Genomic DNA, 23,541 nt, shown 5'->3' with positions numbered 1-23,541 from the left:
GTCATTTATTTATATTGTCGAAAGGCAAAGGTGCAACAGTTAGAACAACACCAAAGTTAAAAAGAGTTCCTCGGAAAATCAGCAGCCTAGTGATGTCAAGGTGGGTTTTTACTGTCTGAAAAATGTCGGAGGAAATCTGTAATGAGTTATCACAGCTGTGAGATTCCAGCAAAGAATAGATTTGTGATGGGTTTAGACTTAAGTATGATTGAGCAGGACTGCACAAGATGAAGTGTTCATTAAAGATGAGAATTCGGAGGGTCACTGACCGTAGTTTCAAACAGAAAAGGCTGGAGATGCAAAGGTAAGCTGGAGGCTTGAAGTGAGGAGTGGAGTATCCATCAGATAACCAATTTACTCTCCGAAATTTGCATTAATTTTACACAAATACATTGTGGTATCCTGAAATCAGTTACAAAAGATTAACCAGATCCCCAAGACACCGATCCATGTTTCATTCCATTCCCAGATTGATTGTTACCTTGGACAATCCCATCTGCTCCAATATTTATGTCCCCAAACACGAAGTGGATCTTTTCCGTGGCTTGGATCTGATCAGAGGAACCATGCAAGGCATTTTTCAAGATGTCCTTTGCAAATTTGGCCCTTAGAGAGTCTGGGGCTGTTTGTTTGGCTTCGTCAGGATCTGTGGGGCCCATTAAATTTCTCCATTCTTCCACTGCATTCTCCTTACTCAGAATCATCATTAATGAAGGACCTCTGCAGAAGATGGGGAAAGGATGGGAATTAAAGTTGCTTTACTCATCTATCTGTCAGAAAGGAGTGTGGTTACTAACCTGAAATTTAAAAAACAGCAACTGACCCTGATTCTTGGACACAGTGTTTGCTTTGCACTACACAAACTCCTCAGCCTTCTATATGGCAGCTATATTAGTGTAATAGTGTAGTAGTTATAATAGTGCAGTGCTTATGGACATAATGATGCAGCAGTTGTCCTAGTATGTTGGCTATATTAGTTTAATGGTATTGGTATCTTAGTTTAGTGTTATATTAGTGCAGTAGTTATATTAGTTTCATGGTTACATTAGTTTAGTGGCTATAGATATATTAGTGTATAGTTATGATACTGATAGTGATTTCAAATCCCACCATGTCAGGACCTGAATTTCAGTTAATTAAATCAGATAATCTATGGGTTAGTACCAGATTCAATTCCCATGAACAATCCTAAATTGTTACAAGCTGGTCCGCTAATATTCTTTATTCAGTAGTTGGTTCTTAATATTCTCAGTAAATACTACCATGTCTGCATCAATAAAGCACAAGAACATTTTTTTTAAAATAGTTAAGCATATAAGAATAATCCAGACCAGAGGAAGTCACAGACCCATCAAGCTCATCCCTATAGTGTCCACAACCAATTGCATTTTGAACATCTGCACCTTTGTTTCGACTGGGATTAACTGGCAGATTATTCTGAATGTTTATCAACCTTTTAGTTAAAAAATAAACTTTCAAATACCTTTTTAAAGCTTATTAGCCCTCTCTCCAGGTATGTGAATCTAAACAGATATAAGGATAGGAAATGAAATTGGACCTCACACCAACTCAGCCACAGGGATTGAATGACCTCCTTCCTGACTGCTATTTATAGAAAACATAGAAACAGAAAATAGGAACAAGAAGAGGCTATTCAGCTTTGTTCACCTGTTCCGCCGCCACCACCAACTCCCCTGCCCCATCCCTCACCCGAACTATCTCTCACGCAGCTGCCTGCTGGCAGAACTGGCCCACCAGCAAGTGACTGGCCTTCTCCCCATACTCATATACAACCCGCTTTGCCCACCTTAACTGCCGAACCACCATTTCTGTGGACAGAAGGCCAAAGCTTGCCTGTAGCTCCTTCCTCTTCACCAGTAGATCCAGGATAGGATCCTCCGCATACCTTCCATCCATTTCCAAAATTTCCTCCAACAGCCCTGCCGCTCCTCTCTTGCCTCTCTGTCCGCCTGAGCCTTAAATAAGATGACCTCGCCCTTCACACCTTCTTTCAATGCCTTCCACACCACTGACAGCGAAACCTCCACATTCCTATTAAACCCTCATAACCCTCAATCACTTTTCCCATCTTTACACAAATGTTTGGGACTGGTGCCAAAGAAGCCCGGCCAACCACACCCACACGTTCTGATCTTGCCGCAAACTTGTCGGGTTCTGGACAGCCTTCTTCGAGGCAATGTCCAAGGTGGTGGGGATGAGGTTGGAGCCGTGCCCAAGAGTTGCAGTCTTCAGGGTATCAGGCCAGCCAGATCTCTTCATGGGGAGGAGAGCCGACGCCCTTGCCTCCCTAAGCGCACGCCGGAGAATCCTGCTCGGCTGATGATCAGCATCCCCCCCCGCCCCCAGCTGCAGACTGACTATCCGACCTATCGGAATTTCTCCAGGTGGAGAAAATTAAATTCGCCATCTGGGGGTCGGAAGAGAGGGTTTCCACAAAACGTGGGGCCATTCACTCAGTTGTTCCAAAACCTGTTTGCCGCCAACAGCCAGTAAGCCAGAGGGAGCTGAAAGTCATGACACAGCAACAAGTGCCAACGAAAGTGGGAGGGTTCGATCCCGGCTCTGGGTCACTGTCCGTGTGTAGTTTGCACATTCTCCCTGTGTTTGCGTGGGTTTCGCCCCCACAACCCAAAGATGTGTAGACTAGATGGATTGGCCGTGCTAAATTGCCCCTTAATTGGAAAAAAATGAATTGGCGACTCTAAATTAAAAAAAAAAAGAATTTTATAGGTTCCTATGAGGTACTCCCTGATTTTTCTGAACTCCAGCGAAAATAATCCTAACCGACTCAATCTCTCCCCATACTTCAATACCGCCACCCCAGGAATCAGTCTGGTAAACCTTCGCTGCATACCCTCTGTAGCAGAAACATCCTTCCTCAGATAAGGACACCAAAATGGCACACAATATTCCAGGTGTTGCCTCACCAAGACCCTGTATAATTGCAGCAAGACGTCCCTGTTACTGTACTCGAATCCTCTCGCAATGAAGGCCAGCATAACACTTGCCTTCTTTACCGCCTGCTGTACCTGCATGCTTACCTTCAACAACTGGTGTACATGGACACCCAGCTCTCGTTGCACATTCCTCTCTCCTAATTTATGACCATTCAGATAATAATCTGCCTTCCTGTTTTTGCTATCAAAGTGGATAACCTCGCATTTATCCAAATTATACATGCATTTGCCCACTCACTCAACTTGTCCAAATACACTGAAGGATCTCTGCATCCTCCTCACAGCTCACCCCCCCCCCCCCCACCCAATTTTGTGTCCTCTGCAAATTTGCAACTAATGTCCAAATAAACCACTTCTAATGGCTTCCCCACACCAGCTCAACTGGTTACATCCTCAAAAAATTGGAGTAGATTTGTCAAGCATGATTCCACCTTCATAAATCCATGCTGACTCTGTCTGACCCTGCCACTGTTTTCTAAGTGCTCAGCTAAAAACCTTTGATAATCGATTCTAGAATTTTCCCCACTACCGATGTCAGGCGGACTGGTCTATCATTCCCTGTTTTTACTCCACCTCCCTTTTTAAATAGTGGGGTTGCATTAGTTACCCTCCAAATATTAGGAATTGTTCCAGAATCTTTAGAATCCTGGAAGATGGCCACCAATGTATCTACTTATGTAATGTTATAATCAGAGGACATTGTTTACTTGATTAAAAAGAAAACCAACCGAAACAAGCAGAAAATAATGTTCAATCGAATCATAGTATAGTTTTTCCGATCCTTTTCTCCGTAACCAGCTATTGCTTTTTGCTTCTAACCACACTGACAGCTTGGCTCCATTTTAGATTCCTTTGGGTGACTTGCCTGTTGACAGCAAGTAGAAGTCGAAAGTTGAGATGATTTTCTCAGCCCTGTGTATAATTCCACAATTGCAATGTGCCCGTGAGATTCTATTAATGGGATGGTACAGACACTGAACTGGCTTCAGTGACCAATTTGTTTACCTAAGGCACCAAGTGATGAGGAAATTGTCAGTCAATCTTAGACCACAGAGGGAGACCATCATACCATACCCATGTTAGCGGTTTGAAAGGGCTTTCCAACTCGTCTCACATCTCCATTCTGTCCCTCACCGCTTGCAATTTTTTTTTCTTTTTCAAGTGTTTATCCAATTCACTTTTGCAAGTTTTTACTGAATCTGCTTCCACCTCCCTTTCAGATGGAACCTTCCAGATCACAACAACTCATTGCATCATCAACATTTTTCTCATCTCCCCACCTAGTTCTCTTTGCCAATTTTCCTTCAATCTGTGTCCCTCTGGTTACCGAGTACCCTCCTGACACTGGAAGCAGTTTCTAGCTATTTATTCTCTCAAACCGCTCAGAATTTTGATCGCCTCTATAAAAATCTAGAAAGAATCAGAAATATTGCGGTACACAGAAGACCTTACTCAGACATATAGTCAACCAGTTGGTCAAAGAATGGTTTGCCTTTGTGTTCCTTGTAGAACTCTTCTGCCATCTCCCTGCTTAATGATTTTTCATCCGACTGTGATATAACAAAGCCTGCTTCTTCAATCTTCTTTACAATCTCATCTGCCAAGAGCCAAAGCAAAGGAACACAACATATTTATCAGTTCAGAAAATGTTGGTTCTATATTAAGCCAAAAGGTTACAAGAATAACTGGCGAGAGGAAGAGAAATGCCACAGTAAATGTTTGTGTGGTAAAATAAACCAGGATGTCAAAAGTCAGGGAATAATATTGTTGCATTTTGTCCCTTTTGAGTAGAAATTACTCGGTGCACTATTTTTAAAGCTCTCCTTAACAAGCAGTGTCACAGTGGTTAGCACTGCTGCCTGACAGCGCCAGGCATGCGGGTTCAATTCCGACCTTGGGTGACTGTCTATGTGGAGTTTGTACGTTCTTCCTGTGTCTGCGTGGGTTTCCGCTGGGTGCTCCGGTTTCCTCCCACAGTCCAAAGATGTGCAGGTTAGGTGGGGTGATGGGGCTGGGGTGAGGGAATGGGCCTAGGTAGGGTGCTCTTTCAGAGGGTCAGTGCAGACCCTCCTTCTTCACTGGAGAGCTTCTAGTGGACATCAGCTAAATTCCCAAGTGTAATATCTCAAAAATGTTTTTCACTGTTTCTAGATAATTGGGTAAAAATAGAGGGAGACAGATTTGTGGCAAAACTCAAACACATCAGTCAATTCCGCAGTGACAATCTGTAATGCAACTAACTAAAAATCCTCATCCTTGTTTACAATTCTCTCCATGGACTTGACCATCCGACCTTTACAACCTCCTCCAGGTTCCTGTGTTCATCCAGACCCTCTGCTCTTCCTCATTTACCTCCCTCTGCTTACCATTTATAACCTTCATGAATTTGGGTTCCACACATTGCAGCAATGACCCCAGATCTCTCCAACCTGCTGGATCACTTCCCCAACATTCAAAACCCTCCTCAAAATGTACTTCCCTGTCCAATTCTTTGGCGATTCTCTTTCCTACTCCGACATTCTGCCACAGTGAAATACTTTCAAATATTCATTGCACTGAAGGAGCTGTATAAATGCAACTCACTGTTCTTTGTTTCAAGAATAATGATGATTCCTCCGACCCCAACATACCTCGATGTTCATCTACAGCATCAGGTTTGATGACAGCCAGTGTGTGCTCCATTGAGAAGAAGAACTTTAGTTCCTTTTCTGCGTCCTGTGGTGTTCCACTGCCATGCAACTGGTTAATTGGAACGGTGTCTACTGCAAACTGTGCTCGTAGGCTACAGGAGGAATGAAACAAGTACATTACATAGAAGAACACAATCTTTCCCATGAGGACATTCAGAAGTACTTTGAGAAAAGTCTTCTATTAGAAAATCCATAAGGCTCATGAAAGATTTACCACTGATCGCATTAGATTTACAGAGTTTAATCTTCTTTGGCAAGGTTGCATTAAGAATTAATAGGTCTGATATAACATGAGGATGCCAAGTGAAACGTCATCCACACTGTCCTATCCATCACTTCGAGGTTCAACATGGCCCGAGTGCACAGTGAAGTTTGACAGCTGAGCAGGGTTGTGACAAATTAACAAACACAACCATCGGTATTGCTGATCTTTGTGGGTAGGTTATGTTGCTCAGCCAGGAAAGACCCTGGTTTTCACTTAGTGCTTATGCTTCCATAGTTGGCACTGACTCCAGAGCTGGAATATTCTCCATCTCTTCCAATCGACTCCATCAGCTGTCATCATTGCCATTACACCCCATCAGCTTCACTACTATACAGTGGAAAAATCCTGCTGGGAGCTCACAATTTAACAAATGGATGAGATAGCTGATTTTTTTACAGCATTTAATTTTTTACATTTAACTTTGCAAAGAAATTGCAAGAAACTTAATGAAAGATTTTAGCAGATTCCTGGATACTGGTACAATCCCAAACGACAATGAAGGACTCTGCACAGATCTTGCATTTCTTTAGTCCACACACATCAAGGAGGTTCTGCCAATGTTTTCTTAAGGAATACACTGTTTATATTCCCATCCAACCACTCTGACTACTCTTAACTCCTCTTAACTTGTTCTCAGGTGCAGTTCCATGAGCACATGTGAGCTGAGACTGTGGCTATCAGCAGGCTGTTTAAACATTAATGTCTAGACTGATTGGTTAATCTGTCCTCACCCAGCATCCCCACACATACATTTCTGAGTCAGCGGCTTGAGCCAGTAAACAGGACCATTAAATCTGGAAGCTTTCTTTCCTGTGTCCAAGCCGAAGAGCACAGCAACCAATTTAAATATTTTTGTCACTATTGCCCTGGCTGGGATAAGTTAATTTGGTGTAGGTAGTAAATCAAACCTCAACTCCTTCTGAACCATATACAGCTTTCTATTGAAACATTAGGGGAATAGACTGTTCATTTCATCAGGCAATTGAGTCAAAATAGTACAATATTGTGTAGGCAGCATTAAATTTTCTTACCTAACTTTAAAAATAAAATGATTCCCAGAGACGACAGAGAAAATCAAGCAATTAGTTTAAGGGACAAACCTTTCAGGGAGTTCCTCTTTTGCTTGATTCACATCGTTTGGTCCCAGCAGCCTCCTCCAGCGTTCAACAGCGTCTGTACTAGCAAGAGCCAAGGCCAAAACAGGCCCACTACAACAGAACACACGTTAACTATCATGCACTACCTAAAGGCTACAGAGCAAAAAGAACAATAGGTTTCTGAAACACATTAATAATTGATAGGTGAATGGAGTGTTCTGTCAATCTAGTGCTCAACAAGATTGAAGACCACCAGCCATTTGTTCTGGGTGTTTGCATCATAACTTTGAGGAAACATTTTCTTTCAGCAAAAGATCTCAGGTGCTGAATGGACTGGGGATTCAGATCGGCTGAAGGGAGATGCCACACATCTCAGCCTCAACTCCTATAGAGTCATTTCCAGCAGGGCTAGCATGGGCTGTTGGAACTTCAGTAGGATCTGCCCTCATACTCCCTTTTCAGTGAGGTGAGAGTGACTGCCCTTGACACCAAGGCAGCATTTGATTGAGTATGGTATCAAGAAGCCTGAGAAAAATGGGAATCAGAGGGAAAATCTCACCACTGGTTGGAACCATACCTGGCACAAAGGAAAATGGTTGTGGATGTTGGACGTCAGTTATCTCAGTCCTGGGAAATCACTGCAGGAGTTCCTCAGGATAGTGTCCTAGGTCCAACCATCTTCATCAATGACCTCCCTTCCATCATAAGGTAAAATGCGGGGATGCTTGCTGATGATTGCACAATGTTCAGCACTATTCCTGACTCCTCAGATACTGAATCAATCTATGTGCAAATGCAGCATGACCTGGACAATATTAAGGCTTGGTCTGAGAAGTGACAAGTTACATTTGTGCCACACAAGTGCCAGGCAATAACCATCTCCAATAAGAGAGAATTAACTATTGCCGCTTGACATTCAATGGCATAGCCACCACTGAATCCCGCACAATCAATATCCTGGGGGCTACCATTGACCAGAAACTGAATGAACCAGCCATATAAATACTGTGGCTACAAGAGCAGGTCAGAGGCTAGGAATCCTGTGGCAAGAACTCATCTCCTGACCCCCCAAAGCCTGTGCACCATCTACGAGGCAAATGTCAGGAGTGTGAAAGATTACTCCACACTTGCCTGGATGAGTGCAGCTCCAACAACACTCAAGATGCTCAACACCATCCAGGACAAAGGAACTCTCTTGATTGGCACCCCTTCCACAAACATTCAAACCCTCCACCACCAACGCACAATGGCAGCAGTGTGTACCATCCAGAAGATGCACTACAGGAACTCACCAAGGTTCCATAGACAGCACCTTCCAAACCCACGACCACTACCATCTAGAAGGACAAGAGCAGCGGATACCTGGGAACCCCACCACTTGGAGGTTTCCCTCCAAGTCACTCACCATCCTGACTTGGAAATATATCGCCGTTCCTTCATTGTCACTGTATCAAAACCCTGGAATGCCCTCCCTAACAGCATTGTGGGTGTACCTACATGGACTCCAGAAATTCAAGGAGGCAACTCACCACCACCTTCTTAAGGGCAATTAGGGATGGGCAACAAATGCTGGATAGCCAGCAACAACCATATCCCGTAGAAATGAATTTTTAAAAAGGCATGGCAGTCCAAAACATGCTCAATCTCAACTCCTATAGACACAAAGGAGCCAAGTACCAAAAACCTGTCTCTCTAACGGAAGCCATCGAGCCACCAGGTAAGGATTTAGATTGGCAACTTGGTGTTATAAAGGTTTGTGGCCTTTCAGAATTCTTCAAAAGGTCTGACAGCCACTATCAGTTGGAACAAGGTGTGCGGAAGATCCTTTGTGAGGACCACATTTCTCAGGAAATATGGGGGGTGTTTGGAGGGGAGAGGGTTGAAGTGGCTCACTGGCATGGTCCCTTGACAAAGGGCTGCCGCAGAGGATCCAACATGAGCACATCTCCCTGCATTCTGCCCTGCAATTATGGGCCACTGACACATCTAAGAAAGATCAGTGTCAACAACTATGTTGCTAAAAAAAAATCATTAATTAAGAAGACAACTTTACTGAATTAATCCATAATCTCCACATTGCACCCTTGTTTGCATGTTGAAGTGCTTCAAGGCAGCAGGGGAATTGATGCATTGTGTGGCAAATACTCTTATCAGATGCTATGAAATTCTGCTCCAGTGACATTTGTAATAGTTATTTTGGCCTATCTTCATACACACACTTTTTTCACTTTAGAGAACAGTGGGGAATCAACCCATTGAACCGCATCATGACCAACTGGTGGGGACTTGAACCTGGAGCCTCTGGCCTAGGGGTAGGGGCACTACCAGAGGGCCCCAAGACATAGATTATCATAGAATTTACATAGAATTTACAGTGCAGAAGGAGGCCATTCGGCCCATCGAGTCTGCACCGGCTCTTGGAAAGAGCACCCTACCCAAGGTCAACACCTCCACCCTATCCCCATAACCCAGTAACCCCACCCAACACTAAGGGCAATTTTGGACACTAAGGGCAATTTATCATGGCCAATCCACCTAACCTGCACATCTTTGGACTGTGGGAGGAAACCGGAGCACCCGGAGGAAACCCACGCACACACGGGGAGGATGTACAGATTCCGCACAGACAGTGACCCAAGCCGGAATCGAACCTGGGACCCTGGAGCTGTGAAGCAATTGTGCTATCCACAAGGCTACCGTGCTGCCCCAAAGCAGATTATCATAGAATTTACAGTGCAGAAGTAGGCCATTCGGCCCGTCGAGTCTGCACGGCTCTTGGAAGGAGCACCCTACCCAAGGTCAACACCTCCACCCTATCCCCATAACCCAGTAATCCTACCCAACAATATCCCGGTTTAGGAAGAGATGAATAGTGCCCACACTTTCAATGCTCCTCAAATTGTTCAATCAGGTAAAATTAAATATTTTTAAATTGTCTGTACACTATGACACACTGTAACCAGGAAAGCCTGAGGTGTGCCAATAACCAGACACCATTTTGTAACATTTCTGATTATGAAGCCATTCAGCGGGATGTACAGTGAGTTATTACAACAACCTGCATTTGTATCAACCCTGCAATGTAAGAACTTTTCCCCCAGTAAGGGAGTTGGCCAAAAGCATAGTCCAAAAGATGGGTTTTAATTAAGCTTTCCAAAGCTGACCAGGGAAGTTGTAAGGTGAAGAGATTTGATGAGGCAAGTCTAGAAGGTTGGTCCAAATGAGTTAGAAACTCACCAGTAAGGTTGTGTTTTAAGGTAATGGTAGATGGATAAATGGGTTCAATGGAAGGGATGAGATAACTACAATGTTTGGCAATGCTATGTAAATGGTAAAATGTATGTAGCTTAATAATGTTGAAAGCCACAACCCAAAAATGTGCAAGCTAGGTGGATTGGCCACACTAAATTGCCCCTTAATTGGCAAAAGTGAATTGGATGCTCTAAAAAAAAAAAAAATTTTAATTAAAAATTAAAAAATTAAAATTAAAAAAAAAACAATGTTGAAAAAGCCTATGGCTTGTTATAGCTAGCTTATTGGCTTTTTGGAATATAGACATGTATATTCTCCAAGGCGGCCTTCAGGATGCGCGACAACGCAGAATCACCGAGCAGAAACTTATAGCCAAGTTCCGCACACGAGTGCGGCCTCAACCGGGACCTGGGATTCATGTCGCATTACATTCACCCCCCACCATCTGGCCTGGGCTTGCGAAATCCTACCAACTGTCCTGGCTTGAGACAATTCACACCTCTTTAACCTGGGGTTACTCCTATCTCTGGATCTGTAATTACCTGCAAATGCTCGCATTCTAAGCATTGTCTTGCATCTTTGAATTTGTCTATATATATGTTTCTGGAACATACCTCTTCATTCACCTGAGGAAGGAGCAGTGCTCCGAAAGCTAGTGTTTGAAACAAACCTGTTGGACTTTAACCTGGTGTTGTAAGACTTCTTACTGAACTGTGTACACAGATCACCAATGTAAATACAAGCAAATTACTGCGGATGCTGGAATCTGGAACAAAAACAGAAAATACTGGACAATCTCAGCAGGTCCGACTGCATCTGTGGAGAGAAAAGGAAGCTAACGTTTCGCGTCTGGATGCCTCATTGTCCAGTATTTTCTGTTTTTGTTTCAGATCGCCAATGTACATCATCCTTGGGACACTGTTTAAGGAATTACTTCCTACCCAAGACACTGACTAGGATTGGTACCTGGTCATGCTCTGAAGGAGAGCTGGGAAATATTCTTTCTGTGTGTGTTCACTGTAGAATTCATAAACCTGTTTCTCTGTCAGTACAACCTCCTTCTGCAGGGAAATCATGAAACCAGCTTCTCTAATCTTCTGCAGAATATCATCTACATGTTAAAGACAAAGAATTAACATCAGACAGATCAATGTGAATGATGTGGGATGACAAACATACAGAGATTCATATTTTTATCATGTCAGGGTTTCAAATTAAAGTCTCTTTATGATTAGGTCAAATAATAGTGAATATAGTGGTGCAGCGAATATCATAGTAACTACAGCCATGTAGTAAGCATAGTGACTACAGTTATGTAGTTAAAATAATGACTCAGTGACGTAGTGAAAATAGTGACTACAGTTGTGCAGTAAATATTATAGTGACTAAAATTGTGTAGTAAATATTGTACTCAATATAATCATGTAGCAATTTTCATGGAACAATATTGGTAAATGCAGTTCGACAGTCTTGAAGCTGGAAAATTGTATATCTTTAGCAGTTTGGATTTATTCTGTGTTAGTAAACATCCTGCCCAGTCACTTCCGGTGGCGGCACGTTGGGTAGTTCCTGCTCGAGGCTCGATTTTTCTGAGTTTAATGCCCAATCCCAGGGGCAAACATTGGATGAGCAGGTGCAGTAAGATATAAGGAGGGAGGGCAATGTCTAAAACAAGAAGAAAACCGCTAGGAAGAAGTGGGACAAGCAATGGTTCACCTTCAAGCGAGCGGGTCAGCCCGGCAGCAGGAAAGATGGCAGCGGCTGGATGGGGCTGCACCCTTCACAGTAGAGAAGATGACTGAGGTAATGGCCGAGGAGTTTGAGAAGCAGTTTGCCAAACACATGGAGGTGATGAGGAAGGAAATGATGGCAGCAATGAAGGTATTGGTGGAGGAGGTGATAGCCCCAGTGAAGGTGGTGTGTTGAAGGCATCGTCTGAGGTGTGGGAGCAAGGAAAGCAGTTGAAGGGGGTGGAGTAGGCCTTGCCGCAACACAACGATCAGCTCACCTCCATGGGTGAGGAGATGTGGGGGGTGACGGAGACCAACAAAGGACTGAGAGCAAAGGTGGAGGACATGGAGAATAGGTCTAGGTGGCAGAACCTAAGAATTGTGGGTCTGCCAGAAGGCGTGGTGGGCCCCAGGCCGACTGAGTACTTTGCCAAGATGTTGGTGGAGTTGTTGGGGAAGGGAAGATCCCTCCCGGTATGAACTGAATCGGGGTCATCGGTCGTTCAGGCTTAAACCGAAGGCAAATGAGCCGCCAAGGGCAGTAATAATTTGATTTCACGAGTACCACATTAAGGACAAGGTCCTGAGTTGGGGAAAACAGAAGCGGGAGGTGCAATGAACAAAAGCTGCTGTACATATGTGCCAGGACTTAACAGTCGAGCTGACGAGAAGGTGGGTGGCCTTCGGTCGAGTGAAGATGGCACTGTACAGCAGTGGTGTGTGGTTCGGTGTGATGTACCAGCAAAATTGTGGGTGATCTGCTACTCAAAGGACTTTTACTTCGAGATGGTGGAGGCGGCGGAGGCTTTTGTGAAAGCAGAAGGACTGGGGCAGAAAAGAGAAATGGGACTGGGGTATGGTCTTGGACTGAGGGTAGTGGAGTGGAAGGTTGTATGCATTTTCGTTTCTCATTTTTTTATAGTGGAATATAGTTTATAGTTGCCTATTTGGGAAGGGTAGGAGTTGGGATTTTTTCGATGGCAGTTTTCTGGGGTTTGTGTGTTTGTACTGGACTTGTTTAGCTGTTTATCTGCTGGGTATTTTTTCAGGGACTGGTCATGGGGGAGGGAATTCGGCAGAGTGGGACCAGGGCAGGGGCCACCACACTAGCAAGTGTAAGTTGGCTAGTGAATGGGAGAGTGGTGGGGAGTGTGGTCACAGTCATTGGTGCCTGGTCAGACAGGTTTTGATGGGCCTGGGAAGTGTGCAAAATGGGAGGAGGGGTGTGGTAGTATGTATTGGGGGTCATGTGGGACTGGAAGCCCTAATGTCATTGGCTGACAGATCCCGGGTCCTGGTTGGCCGTTGACCTCATGCTCCGCCCTGAAGGCGAAGTATAAGAAGCCGGTGCCTTCCCCCGCAGGCCAGTTTACTATTGGGCTGCTGGGGAACAGACACGCTTAATAAAGCCTCATCGACTTCACTCTATTCGTCTCACGGAGTCTTTGTGAGCTACAATTTATTAAGCGTGCCTAAAAAGGACTATGGAGCTCAGGATCATTCCAGAATGCCTGGGGATCAGCCCCCACGCAGTGAATGCGGCAGCGGCCTTCAAACACTGGCAGACTTGCTTCGAGGCCTACATCACATCGACCACAGGCCGAGTCTCAGACGAACAAAAACTGCAGGTCCTGCACTAGAGGGTGAGCACGGAGATTTTCACCCTCATTGAAGACACCGACGATTTCCAGACGGCGTTCACAGCACTGAGAAGTCTCTACGTTCGCCCAGTTAACCAAATCTACGCTCGCTACCAGCTCGCGACAAGACGGCAAGCTCCCGGAGAATCGATGGACGAGTTCTACGCCGCGCTGCTGATTTTGGGACGAGCCTGCAGCTGCCCATCGGTGAATGCAAACGAACATGTTAATGCGCGACGCTTTTGTGGCAGGTATGCAATCCTCCCAAATCCGCCAAAGACTTCTAGAAAAAGAGTCGCTAGGACTCTCAGAGGCACGGGCCCTAGCAGACTCCATAGACGTCGCCGCGCGTAATACCCGCGCCTACGGCCCCACCGCGCGGCAGGCCATTGGGCCCCGTACGTACCCGTCGCGGCAAACCCCCTACCCCCCCCCCCCCGGACACCCCACAGGCTTGCGCAGTCCAAACGCCGAGTCGCACCGGGGGCACCCGCTGTTATTTCTGCGGCCAGGCGAAGCACCCCCGACAACGCTGTCCGGCCCGCGCAGCCATCTGCAAAAGCTGCGGGAAAAAGGGCCACTATGCGGTGGTGTGCCAATCCCGCGAGGTCGCCGCCGTCCCGGGGCCACAGGGAGCCCTACAAGCAGTCTATGCCTCCCAACCCCCCCCAGCACGCCATGTGCGACCCGCAGACGCCGCCATTTTGGGTCCCGACCACCGCGGCCCCGGGAGAACTGGGAGCCCTGCACGCCGCCTACGCTCCCCAACCCCCCTCCCCGTAGTCCATGTACAACCCGCCGCCGGCGCTCGCGATTTGGGTGCTGGCCAACACTCTCCACGGAGAGGAAGGGGTTTTTCGCTTCCCGAACGCCACCCTCACCCCCGTCCCGCGCCCCACGCCTGACCCGCCGGCGCAACCTACCTGGACCCCGACCACCGCTGTCCCCGGCGAGGGAGCTCCGCATGGTCCCAGCGCTCGCGGCCCCACGACTGACCCGCCGGCGCCGCCGACCTGGGCCCCGACCAACGCTATCCCCGGCGAGGGAGCTCCGCACGGTCCCAGCGCTCGCGGCCCCACGACTGACCCGCCGGCGCCGCCGACCTGGGCCCTGACCACCGCTGTCCCCGGCGAGGGAGCTCCGCGCGCTCCTAGCGCCCGCGGCCCTGGCGCTCGCAGTGAAGGAACTCCGCGCGGTCCTAGCGCCCGCGGCCCTGGCGCTCGCAGTGCAGAAACTCCGCGCGGTCCTAGCGCTCCCAGACCCCCCAGCACACCATGTGCGACCCGCAGACGCCGCCATTTTGGGTCCCGACCACCACGAGGGGAGGAGGGGCGCCGTTGTGCGACCCGCAGACGCCGCCATTTTGGGTCCCGACCACCACGAGGGGAGGAGGGGCGCCGCCATCTTGGACCGCCCCCGACCTGTACGACGCATGGGGGCGGCCATTTTGTCCACCCCCAACGCCATCTTGTGACCCCTCAGCCACGTGCGATGTATGGGGGTGGCCATTTTGTCCATCCCCGACGCCATCTTGGAAGGCAACAAGGGACCCCACCCCACTACTACAACCACGGCTCGCTTCGGTCACGCTCGATCAGGCTCGGCCCCGGACTCTCCAGACGACGACGACAACGGTCCTAATTAACGGCCACGAGACGCCATGCCTAGTCGACTCCGGGAGCACGGAAAGTTTTATACATCCCGACACGATAAGACGCTGTTCCTTAACTACCTACCCCAGCGCACAAAAGATTTGCCTAGCTGCAGGATCCCACTCCGTACAGATCCAGGGATTCTGCATAGTTACCCTAACGGTACAGGGGAGGGAGTTCAAAAACTACAAACTTAACGTCCTTCCCCAACTCTGTGCCCCCACCTTGCTGGGCTTAGATTTCCAATGTAATCTACAGAGCCTTACGTTTAAATTCGGCGGCCCCATACCCCCACTCACTATCTGCGGCCTCACCACCCTCAAGGTGCAACTCCCGTCCTTGTTTGCGAACCTCACCCCGGATTGCAAACCCGTCGCCACTAGGAGCAGACGGTACAGCGCCCAGGACCGGACCTTCATTCGCTCCGAAGTCCAGCGGCTACTAAAGGAGGGCATAATCCAGGCCAGCAATAGTCCCTGAAGAGCGCAGGTGGTAGTAGTGAAGACAGGGGAGAAACAAAGGATGGTCATTGACTATAGCCAGACCATCAACAGGTACACACAACTAGACGCGTACCCTCTCCCCCGCATATCCGACATGGTCAATCGGATTGCCCAGTATAAAGTCTTCTCCACCGTGGACCTCAAGTCCGCCTACCATCAGCTCCCCATCCGCCCAAGTGACCGCAAGTACACAGCCTTCGAGGCAGACGGGCGATTATACCATTTCCTACGGGTCCCTTTTGGCGTCACAAACGGGGTCTCGGTCTTCCAACGGGAGATGGACCGAATGGTTGATCAACATGGGTTACGGGCCACGTTCCCGTACCTCGACAATGTAACCATCTGCGGCCACGATCAGCAGGACCACGACGCCAACCTCCAAAAATTCCTCCAGACCGCCAAAGCCTTGAACCTCACGTACAACGAGGACAAGTGCGTTTTTAGCACCGATCGGCTAGCCATTCTGGGCTACATAGTGCGCAATGGGATAATAGGCCCCGACCCCGAACGTATGCGCGCACTCATGGAATTTCCCCTCCCGTACTGCCCAAAAGCCCTGAAACGCTGCCTGGGGTTCTTTTCGTACTACGCCCAGTGGGTTCCCCAGTACGCAGACAAGGCCCGCCCCCTAATATAGACCACGACCTTCCCTCTATCGACAGAGGATTGCCAGGCCTTCAGCCGCATCAAAGCGGACATCGCAAAGGCCACGATGCGCGCCATCGACGAGTCCCTCCCCTTCCAGGTCGAGTACGACGCCTCCGACGTAGCTCTAGCGGCTACCCTTAACCAAGCGGGCAGACCCGTGGCCTTCTTCTCCCGAACCCTCCACGCCTCAGAAATCCGCCACTCCTCAGTGGAAAAGGAAGCCCAAGCCATAGTGGAAGCTGTGCGACATTGGAGGCATTACCTGGCCGGCAGGAGATTCACTCTCCTCACTGACCAACGGTCGGTAGCCTTCATGTTCGATAATGCACAGCGGGGCAAGATTAAAAATGACAAGATCTTAAGGTGGAGGATCGAGCTCTCCACCTTCAACTATGAGATCTTGTACCGGCCCGGAAAGCTGAACGAGCCGTCCAATGCCCTATCCCGCGGCACATGTGCCAACGCACAAATTGACCGCCTCCAAGCCCTCCACGAGGACCTCTGCCACCCGGGGGTCACCCGGGTTTTACCACTTCATCAAGTCCCGCAATCTCCCATACTCTTTAGAGGAGGTCCGTACAGTCACAAGGGACTGCCACATCTGCGCGGAATGCAAACCGCATTTTTTCAGGCCAGATGGAGCGCACCTGATTAAGGCTTCCCGCCCCTTTGAACGCCTCAGTCTCGATTTCAAAGGGCCCCTCCCCTCCACCGACCGCAACGCGTATTTCCTTAATGTAGTGGACGAATACTCCCGCTTCCCTTTTGCCATTCCCTGCTCCGACATGACCGCGGCCACAGTCATTAAAGCCCTGAACAGCATCTTCACGCTGTTCGGTTACCCCGCATACGTCCACAGCGACAGGGGGTCCTCTTTCATGAGTGACGAGCTGCGCCAGTTCCTGCTCAGCAAGGGCATAGCTTCAAGCAGGACGACCAGCTACAACCCCCGGGGGAACGGGCAAGTAGAAAGGGAGAACGGCACAGTCTGGAAGGCTGTCCTACTGGCCCTACGGTCCAGGGATCTCCCAGTTTCACGGTGGCAGGAGGTCCTCCCGGACGCTCTCCATTCCATCCGGTCGTTATTATGTACAAGCACTAATCAAACGCCTCACGAGCGTCTCCTTGTCTTCCCTAGGAGGTCCTCCTCTGGAACGTCGCTGCCGACCTGGCTGGCGGCCCCAGGACCCATCCTGCTCCGAAAGCACATGCGGGCACATAAGGCGGACCCGTTGGTCGAAAGGGTTCACCTCCTCCACGCAAACCCCCAGTACGCCTACGTGGAGTACCCCGACGGCCGACAGGACACGGTCTCCCTGCGGGATCTGGCGCCCGCCGGCACCACGCACACCCCCCCGACACCATCAACCCAACCGCCCCCCTTCCTGCCACCGCCGCACCCCGCGACTGCCCCCTTCCCAGGAGGATCAGTCCCCCTCCCCTTTGCACCGACAGCTGAAACCGTGCGGCTCCCGGAGGCGACAACACTGGTACAAGCACCACCACCACCGCCGGGGCCGAGGCGATCGGCACGGATGACCAGACCGCCCGACCGACTCGTGGCGTCGATGTAGAACAAAGATGGACTGTCCAATGAACATTTTGTTTTCCCTATACCCTCTGTAAATAGTTGTAACAGGACGATACTGTCCAATACTGTACTACCATGTAACTGTTCTATCCTCCCAGGACCAGCCCTGTAAACCCTTACCACCATACGAAGCATCACCCCGCCGGGTTCATTTTTGACAAGGGGTGAATGTGGTAGTATGTATTGGGGGTCATGTGGGACTGGAAGCCCTAATGTCATTGGCTGACAGATCCCGGGTCCTGGTTGGCCGTTGACCTCATGCTCCGCCCTGAAGGCGAAGTATAAGAAGCCGGTGCCTTCCCCCGCAGGCCAGTTTACTATCGGGCTGCTGGGGAACAGACACGCTTAATAAAGCCTCATCGACTTCACTCTATTCGTCTCACGGAGTCTTTGTGCGCTACAAGGGGATCGATATTGGGAGAGGCATTTGCAAGAGGAAATGGACGGTGAATTCTGGGCGGGAAAGCAGTTTGATGCAACAAAGGGATGGGACGGGCCAGGTCTGTTGTGTTATGCTGCTTCGGATAACACAGGCTGCTACTTGATGCAGTCTTAACTAAAGGATGCTCCAGACTCTGAAATGAGTTCAACGTGTTTATTGAACTATTAACACAGTTCTCAAATGAGTTCGACTCTCTGCTAATCTAACTGCAGTAACTCAGTCTAACTGTACCAGCTTGCTCTAAGCCACGTGCTGGGGTGTGATGCTGCTGATCAACCCTGTCTAATTCTCTAGATGTCTGTCTGTGGAAAGAGGCAGGGTGTGAGTGCCTCATCCTTTTTATAGTGTTTATGTCATGCCCCCTTGTGGTGATGCCACCTCTGAGTGTCGTGACTGCCCATTGGTTGTGTCCTATTCTGAGTGTTCATTGGTTGCATGTCTGCATATCACCCAGTGGGCAGGGCCCGGAGTTATGGTGATGGCGGATAGGAGGGGTAGGGGGGTTGGGGTTGGGGAGGGGGAGGTGGGGGCTGGCTGAGAGACCCCGGCCAGAATAGTAAGATGGAACGTGAGGGGTTTGGAGAGGCTCAGGAAAGGCTGGGCGAGGTAGGTATTGCATTTAGGGTTCGATAGTAGGACTCAGGGCGTAGCGGTGTTGATGGGTAAAAGGGTGAGACTTCAGATGGAGAAGGTGGTAGCAGACCAGGGAGGTGTTTCTGTGATTGTAACAGGAGCATTGGAGGGGAGTTTGGTGCCGCTGGCGAGTGTGTACGGCCCCAACTGGGACGATGCAGGGTTTGCGAAGAGGGTGCTGGGGGCCATCCCAGACTTGGACACACACACGCTAATAATAGGAGGGGATTGGAGTATGGTGCAAGAGCCGATGATGGACAAGTCACAGGGATGACAGCTGCGACCACTAGCCCAGGCCTGGGAGGGGTGGGGGGGGGGGGGGGGGGGGGGGGGAGGTGGGAGAGGCTTATAAGGAAGATGGGAGGAGTGGACCCATGGAGGTTTCAGTATCTGAGGGAGCGAGAGTATTCGTTCTTTTCCCCGGTTCAGAGTATATTCGAGGATAGACTATTTTGTGGTAGGGAAGGCCTTGCTGGCTGGAGTTGGGGATCAGAGTATTGGCGATTGCGATCTCGGACCATGCGCCACATTGTGTGGATATGGTCCTGGAGAGGGGGTAGTCTAGAGGCTGGGGTGGAGAATAGATGTGGGGCTATTGGATTGGATTGGATTGGATTTTGTTTATTGTCACGTGTACCGAGGTACAGTGAAAAGTATTTTCTACGAGCAGCTCAACAGATCATTAAATACATGAAGAGAAAAGGGAATAAAAGAAAATACATAATAGAGCAACACAAGGTACACAATGCAACTACATAAACACCGGCATCGGGTGAAGCATACAGGGTGTAGTGTTAATGAGGTCAATCCAAAAGAGGGTTGTTTAGGAGTCTGGTAACAGCGGGGAAGAAGCTGTTTTTGAATCTGTTTGTGCGTGTTCTCAGGCTTTTGTATCTCCTGCCCGATGGAAGAAGTTGGAAGAGTGAGTAAGCCGGGTGGGAGGGGTCTTTGATTATGCTGCCCACTTTCCCCAGGCAGCGGGAGGTGTAGAAGGAGATCATGGATGGGAGGCAGGTTTGTGTGATGTGTTCACGACTCTCTGAAGTTTCTTGGGGTCTTGGGCCGAGCAGTTGCCATACCAGGCTGTGATGCAGCCCGATAGGATGCTTTCTTGGGTGCATCTGTAAAAGTTGGTAAGAGTTAATGTGGACATGCCAAATTTCCTTTGTTTCCTGAGGAAGTATAGGCGCTGTTGTGCTTTCTTGGTGGTAGCGTCGACGTGGGTGGACCAGGACAGATTTTTAGAATGTATACCCCTAGAAATTTGAAACTGCTAACCATCTCCACCTCAGCCCCGTTGATGCTGGCAGGGGAGTGTACAGTACTTTGCTTTCTGAAGTCAATGACCAGCTCTTTAGTTTTGCTGGCATTGATTGGGGGACCAAAGCTTTTGTGATAAGATCGGGAAGGTGATTGAGGAGTGTGTAGGATTTAATTGTACAGGCGAAGTATTGCAGGCGGTGATGTGGGAGGCGCTGAAGGCGGTAGTGAGGGAGGGAGGTAATATTGTTTAAGGCTAAGTTGGATAAAAAGGAGAGGGAGGAGCGTCAAAGACTGGTAGAGAAGATGTTGGAGGTGGACAGGAGGTACGCGGTGGATGAACATCCGACCTTTCTGGATAAGCGGAAGGTGCTCCAGGCTAGTTTTGACCGGTTGTCTACGGGAAGGGTGGTGCGCCAACTGAGGCGGGCGAGGGAAGCGGTGTATGAATATGGGGGCGAAGGGCGGGACGCTGGCTGGTAGGCCAACTTCGGAGTGACGCAGCGGCGAGGGAGATAGTTTAGGTATGGGATAGGACGGGGAAATTGGTGGTTGCTCCAGAGCAAACCAATAAAGTTTTTGAGGAGATCTACAAGAAACTGTATAGGTCAGAGCCACCGGGAGAGGAATGAGGGATGAAGGAGTTCCTGGACTGGTTGGAGAAGATGGTGGTGTTGCCGATTTACGGGAAGATTCTGGACGAGGATAGAGTGTCTATGGAAGGAATTAAGAGCAAGTGGGAAGAAGAGTTGGGGAAGGTAAAGGAAGAAGGTCTGTGGTCTGAGGTGCTACGAAGGGTGAATGCCTCAACCCCATGAGCGAGGTTGGGGCTGATACAACTGAAGGTTGTGTATAGGGCGCACGTCAAAAAAGCAAGGATGAGCCGGCTCTTTGAGGGGGTGGAGGATAACTGTGAGCGGTGTGGGAGGGGCCCCGCAAATCATGTACATGTGTACATATGTTTTGGTCCTGCCCGAAGTAGGAGAGGTATTGGGCGAAGGTCTTTCGCATCATCTCAGGGATACTGCATGTGATCTTGGAACCGGGTCCCCTAGGTGCCATTGTCGGATTGTCAGACCGGCCTGAACTGAAGGCGGGTGCAGGGATTGGATTGGATTGGATTTGTTTATTGTCATGTGTACCGAGGTACAGTGAAAAGTATTTTTCTGCCAGCAGCTCAGGGGGCAGATATTTTAGCCTTCGCCTTGCTGATTGTCCAGAGGCGGGCCTTGCTGGGTGGAGGTCAGCTTCTCTGCCCTGTGTCTCGGCTTGGCGTGGAGATCTACTGGAATTCTTGACCCTGGAGAAGGTGAAATTTGAGCTCAGGGGGTGAAGGAGGGGTTCTACAATTCAGGGGGATTGTTTATCATGCACTTTCGAGAACTTGGTGCCATTGAAGACTCGGGGGGGCGGGGGGGGGGGGGCGGGGGGAGTGCGGGGTTGGGTTTGTTTTTCTCTGTTTTGTTGTTAACTTATTTTTGGAATGTACTAATTGGTGTATCAGACTGTACATTGATGGGGCTGTTTCTTGGGGTTGTTGCTTTTTTTGTTTTTCTTTTGTTTGATGAAAATGTGGAGAAAAAAAGATTTTTAATTAAGTGAACATCCACCCCAATCCCATCGCTAGATCTTTCGGTTCAGGTTCATTTCTCTGAAGATCTTTAATTGAACGTGTCTGTGAGTCCGCAATTATACACAAAGTCACTTGTATTCAGTGCTAAAGAAATGGTTCTCACCTTTTTTCTCCTTTAAGACATCTGGCCTGATTATAGCCAAGGTTTTCTGCACCTTCTTGTCTTGCTGAACCTGATGCTGGAGGTCAGGAGACACTCCAAAGTTGGGGAAGAAGAAAGCTAGCTCCCGGCTGGCCTGGCCCTTGTCATCGCTTCCATGAACCGCATTGAATACATTCTCTGTCCCATACAGAGCTCGGAGACTTTGGGATAAATCCACAAAGAGTTAGGAAGCACTGAGAAAACCAACTTCAGTGTTACTATTCAAAGCAGTTCAACAACTGTTGTTTGACCTCCATAGAGCTTGCCTTTTACTTTCGAATTTTACTTTGTTTAAGGTGAAGGTGAGTTTTTTTTTGTGAGATGTTCTCGCTCCTTCTTCAGATCTCTCTGCACTACACAGTGGACAAGAAGCTGAGTAACATGGTCCCAATCCAGACAAAAGCTCCATATTGAGGCAGACAGGAATTTAACATTCTATTAAATGTCCAGAGTGCTCTAATTTCTGGACAGATTTGTTCAGGTGCTCTGTGCCAGATTGATCAAACTCCAGCGGTTGGCCAAAAAACCTCGGAGACATGCCCCTTCATTACCTTTCCGGTTTCTCCTGCTTTGCAACTTCTACGTCCGTTGGACCAATAAACTCTCTCCACGATGGAATGACATCATCTGTTCCCACAGGTCTGGACAGGATCAGGATACGACAAGACCCACTGGACATGAAGCGAATTAGCTCCTCAAAATGAGACTATAAAGTTGAGAACATGCCAACAGTGCCAGGAAATCAATGCGCATTATTAGAATGCCGATATTTTTATTATGTAATGTTTGATGGTTTGGTATTTCCTACTTTCCTCCTCCTTCTGGTTTCCATAGGTTATATCTGACAGCTCAGGTGACAGACGGGTAACCAGCTTATTGGTAGGCCCCTGCCGATGCTACTAGTTCTTGTCTCTGACGCTACCATTTCTCTAAGTCTTCAGGAGAGGAGTGCGGTACACTATCCACTTTGCTCTACTTCAACACAGGGAAAGGGCTGTGCCCTACTCAACATCTTCCCCTGGTGGCACGGTGCGGTATGAAGGCGATCCATTGCTCCCATTGTAGTGCAGCCTTAAGACCAGGAGTTCAATCTTCTTTAATGTTTCTGAATTTTTCAGAAAATGAAACGTGTGTATAAAGTGAGAATCATAGAATCCCAACAGTGCAGGAGGCCATTTGGCCCATCAAGTCTGCACCGGCCCTTGGGAAAGAGCACCCTATTTAAGCCCATGCCTCCACCCCATCCATGTAACCCAGTAACCCCACCTAACCTTTTGGACACTAAGGGTCAATTTTCCATGGTTAATCCACCTAACCTGCACATCTTTGGATTGTAGGATACTGGAGTATTCAGAGGAAACCTACACAGACACGGGGAGAAAGTG

General features: G+C 48.6%; 1 protein-coding gene across 6 annotated transcripts in view; it reads right to left on the bottom strand.

Moving 5' to 3' along the window:
* The window catches only part of nme9 (NME/NM23 family member 9), a 126,332-nt gene that overhangs the window by 24,967 nt on the left and 77,824 nt on the right, over nucleotides 1–23,541 (bottom strand). For all 6 annotated transcript variants that reach the window (XM_072480736.1, XM_072480781.1, XM_072480745.1 and 3 more), the window contains 7 exons: nucleotides 22,708–22,862; nucleotides 22,118–22,317; nucleotides 11,249–11,393; nucleotides 7,034–7,141; nucleotides 5,609–5,760; nucleotides 4,431–4,575; nucleotides 482–720 (listed from right to left, as the gene is read on the bottom strand). In XM_072480736.1, the coding sequence (XP_072336837.1) occupies nucleotides 482–720; nucleotides 4,431–4,575; nucleotides 5,609–5,760; nucleotides 7,034–7,141; nucleotides 11,249–11,393; nucleotides 22,118–22,317; nucleotides 22,708–22,862 (1,144 nt within the window). The remainder of the gene's footprint in view (nucleotides 1–481; nucleotides 721–4,430; nucleotides 4,576–5,608; nucleotides 5,761–7,033; nucleotides 7,142–11,248; nucleotides 11,394–22,117; nucleotides 22,318–22,707; nucleotides 22,863–23,541) is intronic.

Source organism: Scyliorhinus torazame, chromosome 2 (assembly GCF_047496885.1).
Source record: "Scyliorhinus torazame isolate Kashiwa2021f chromosome 2, sScyTor2.1, whole genome shotgun sequence".
In the NCBI taxonomy this organism is placed as follows: Eukaryota; Metazoa; Chordata; class Chondrichthyes; order Carcharhiniformes; family Scyliorhinidae; genus Scyliorhinus; species Scyliorhinus torazame.
The sequence above is the reverse complement of the archived record's forward strand: the minus strand, read 5'-3'. Positions and strand labels throughout refer to the sequence as shown.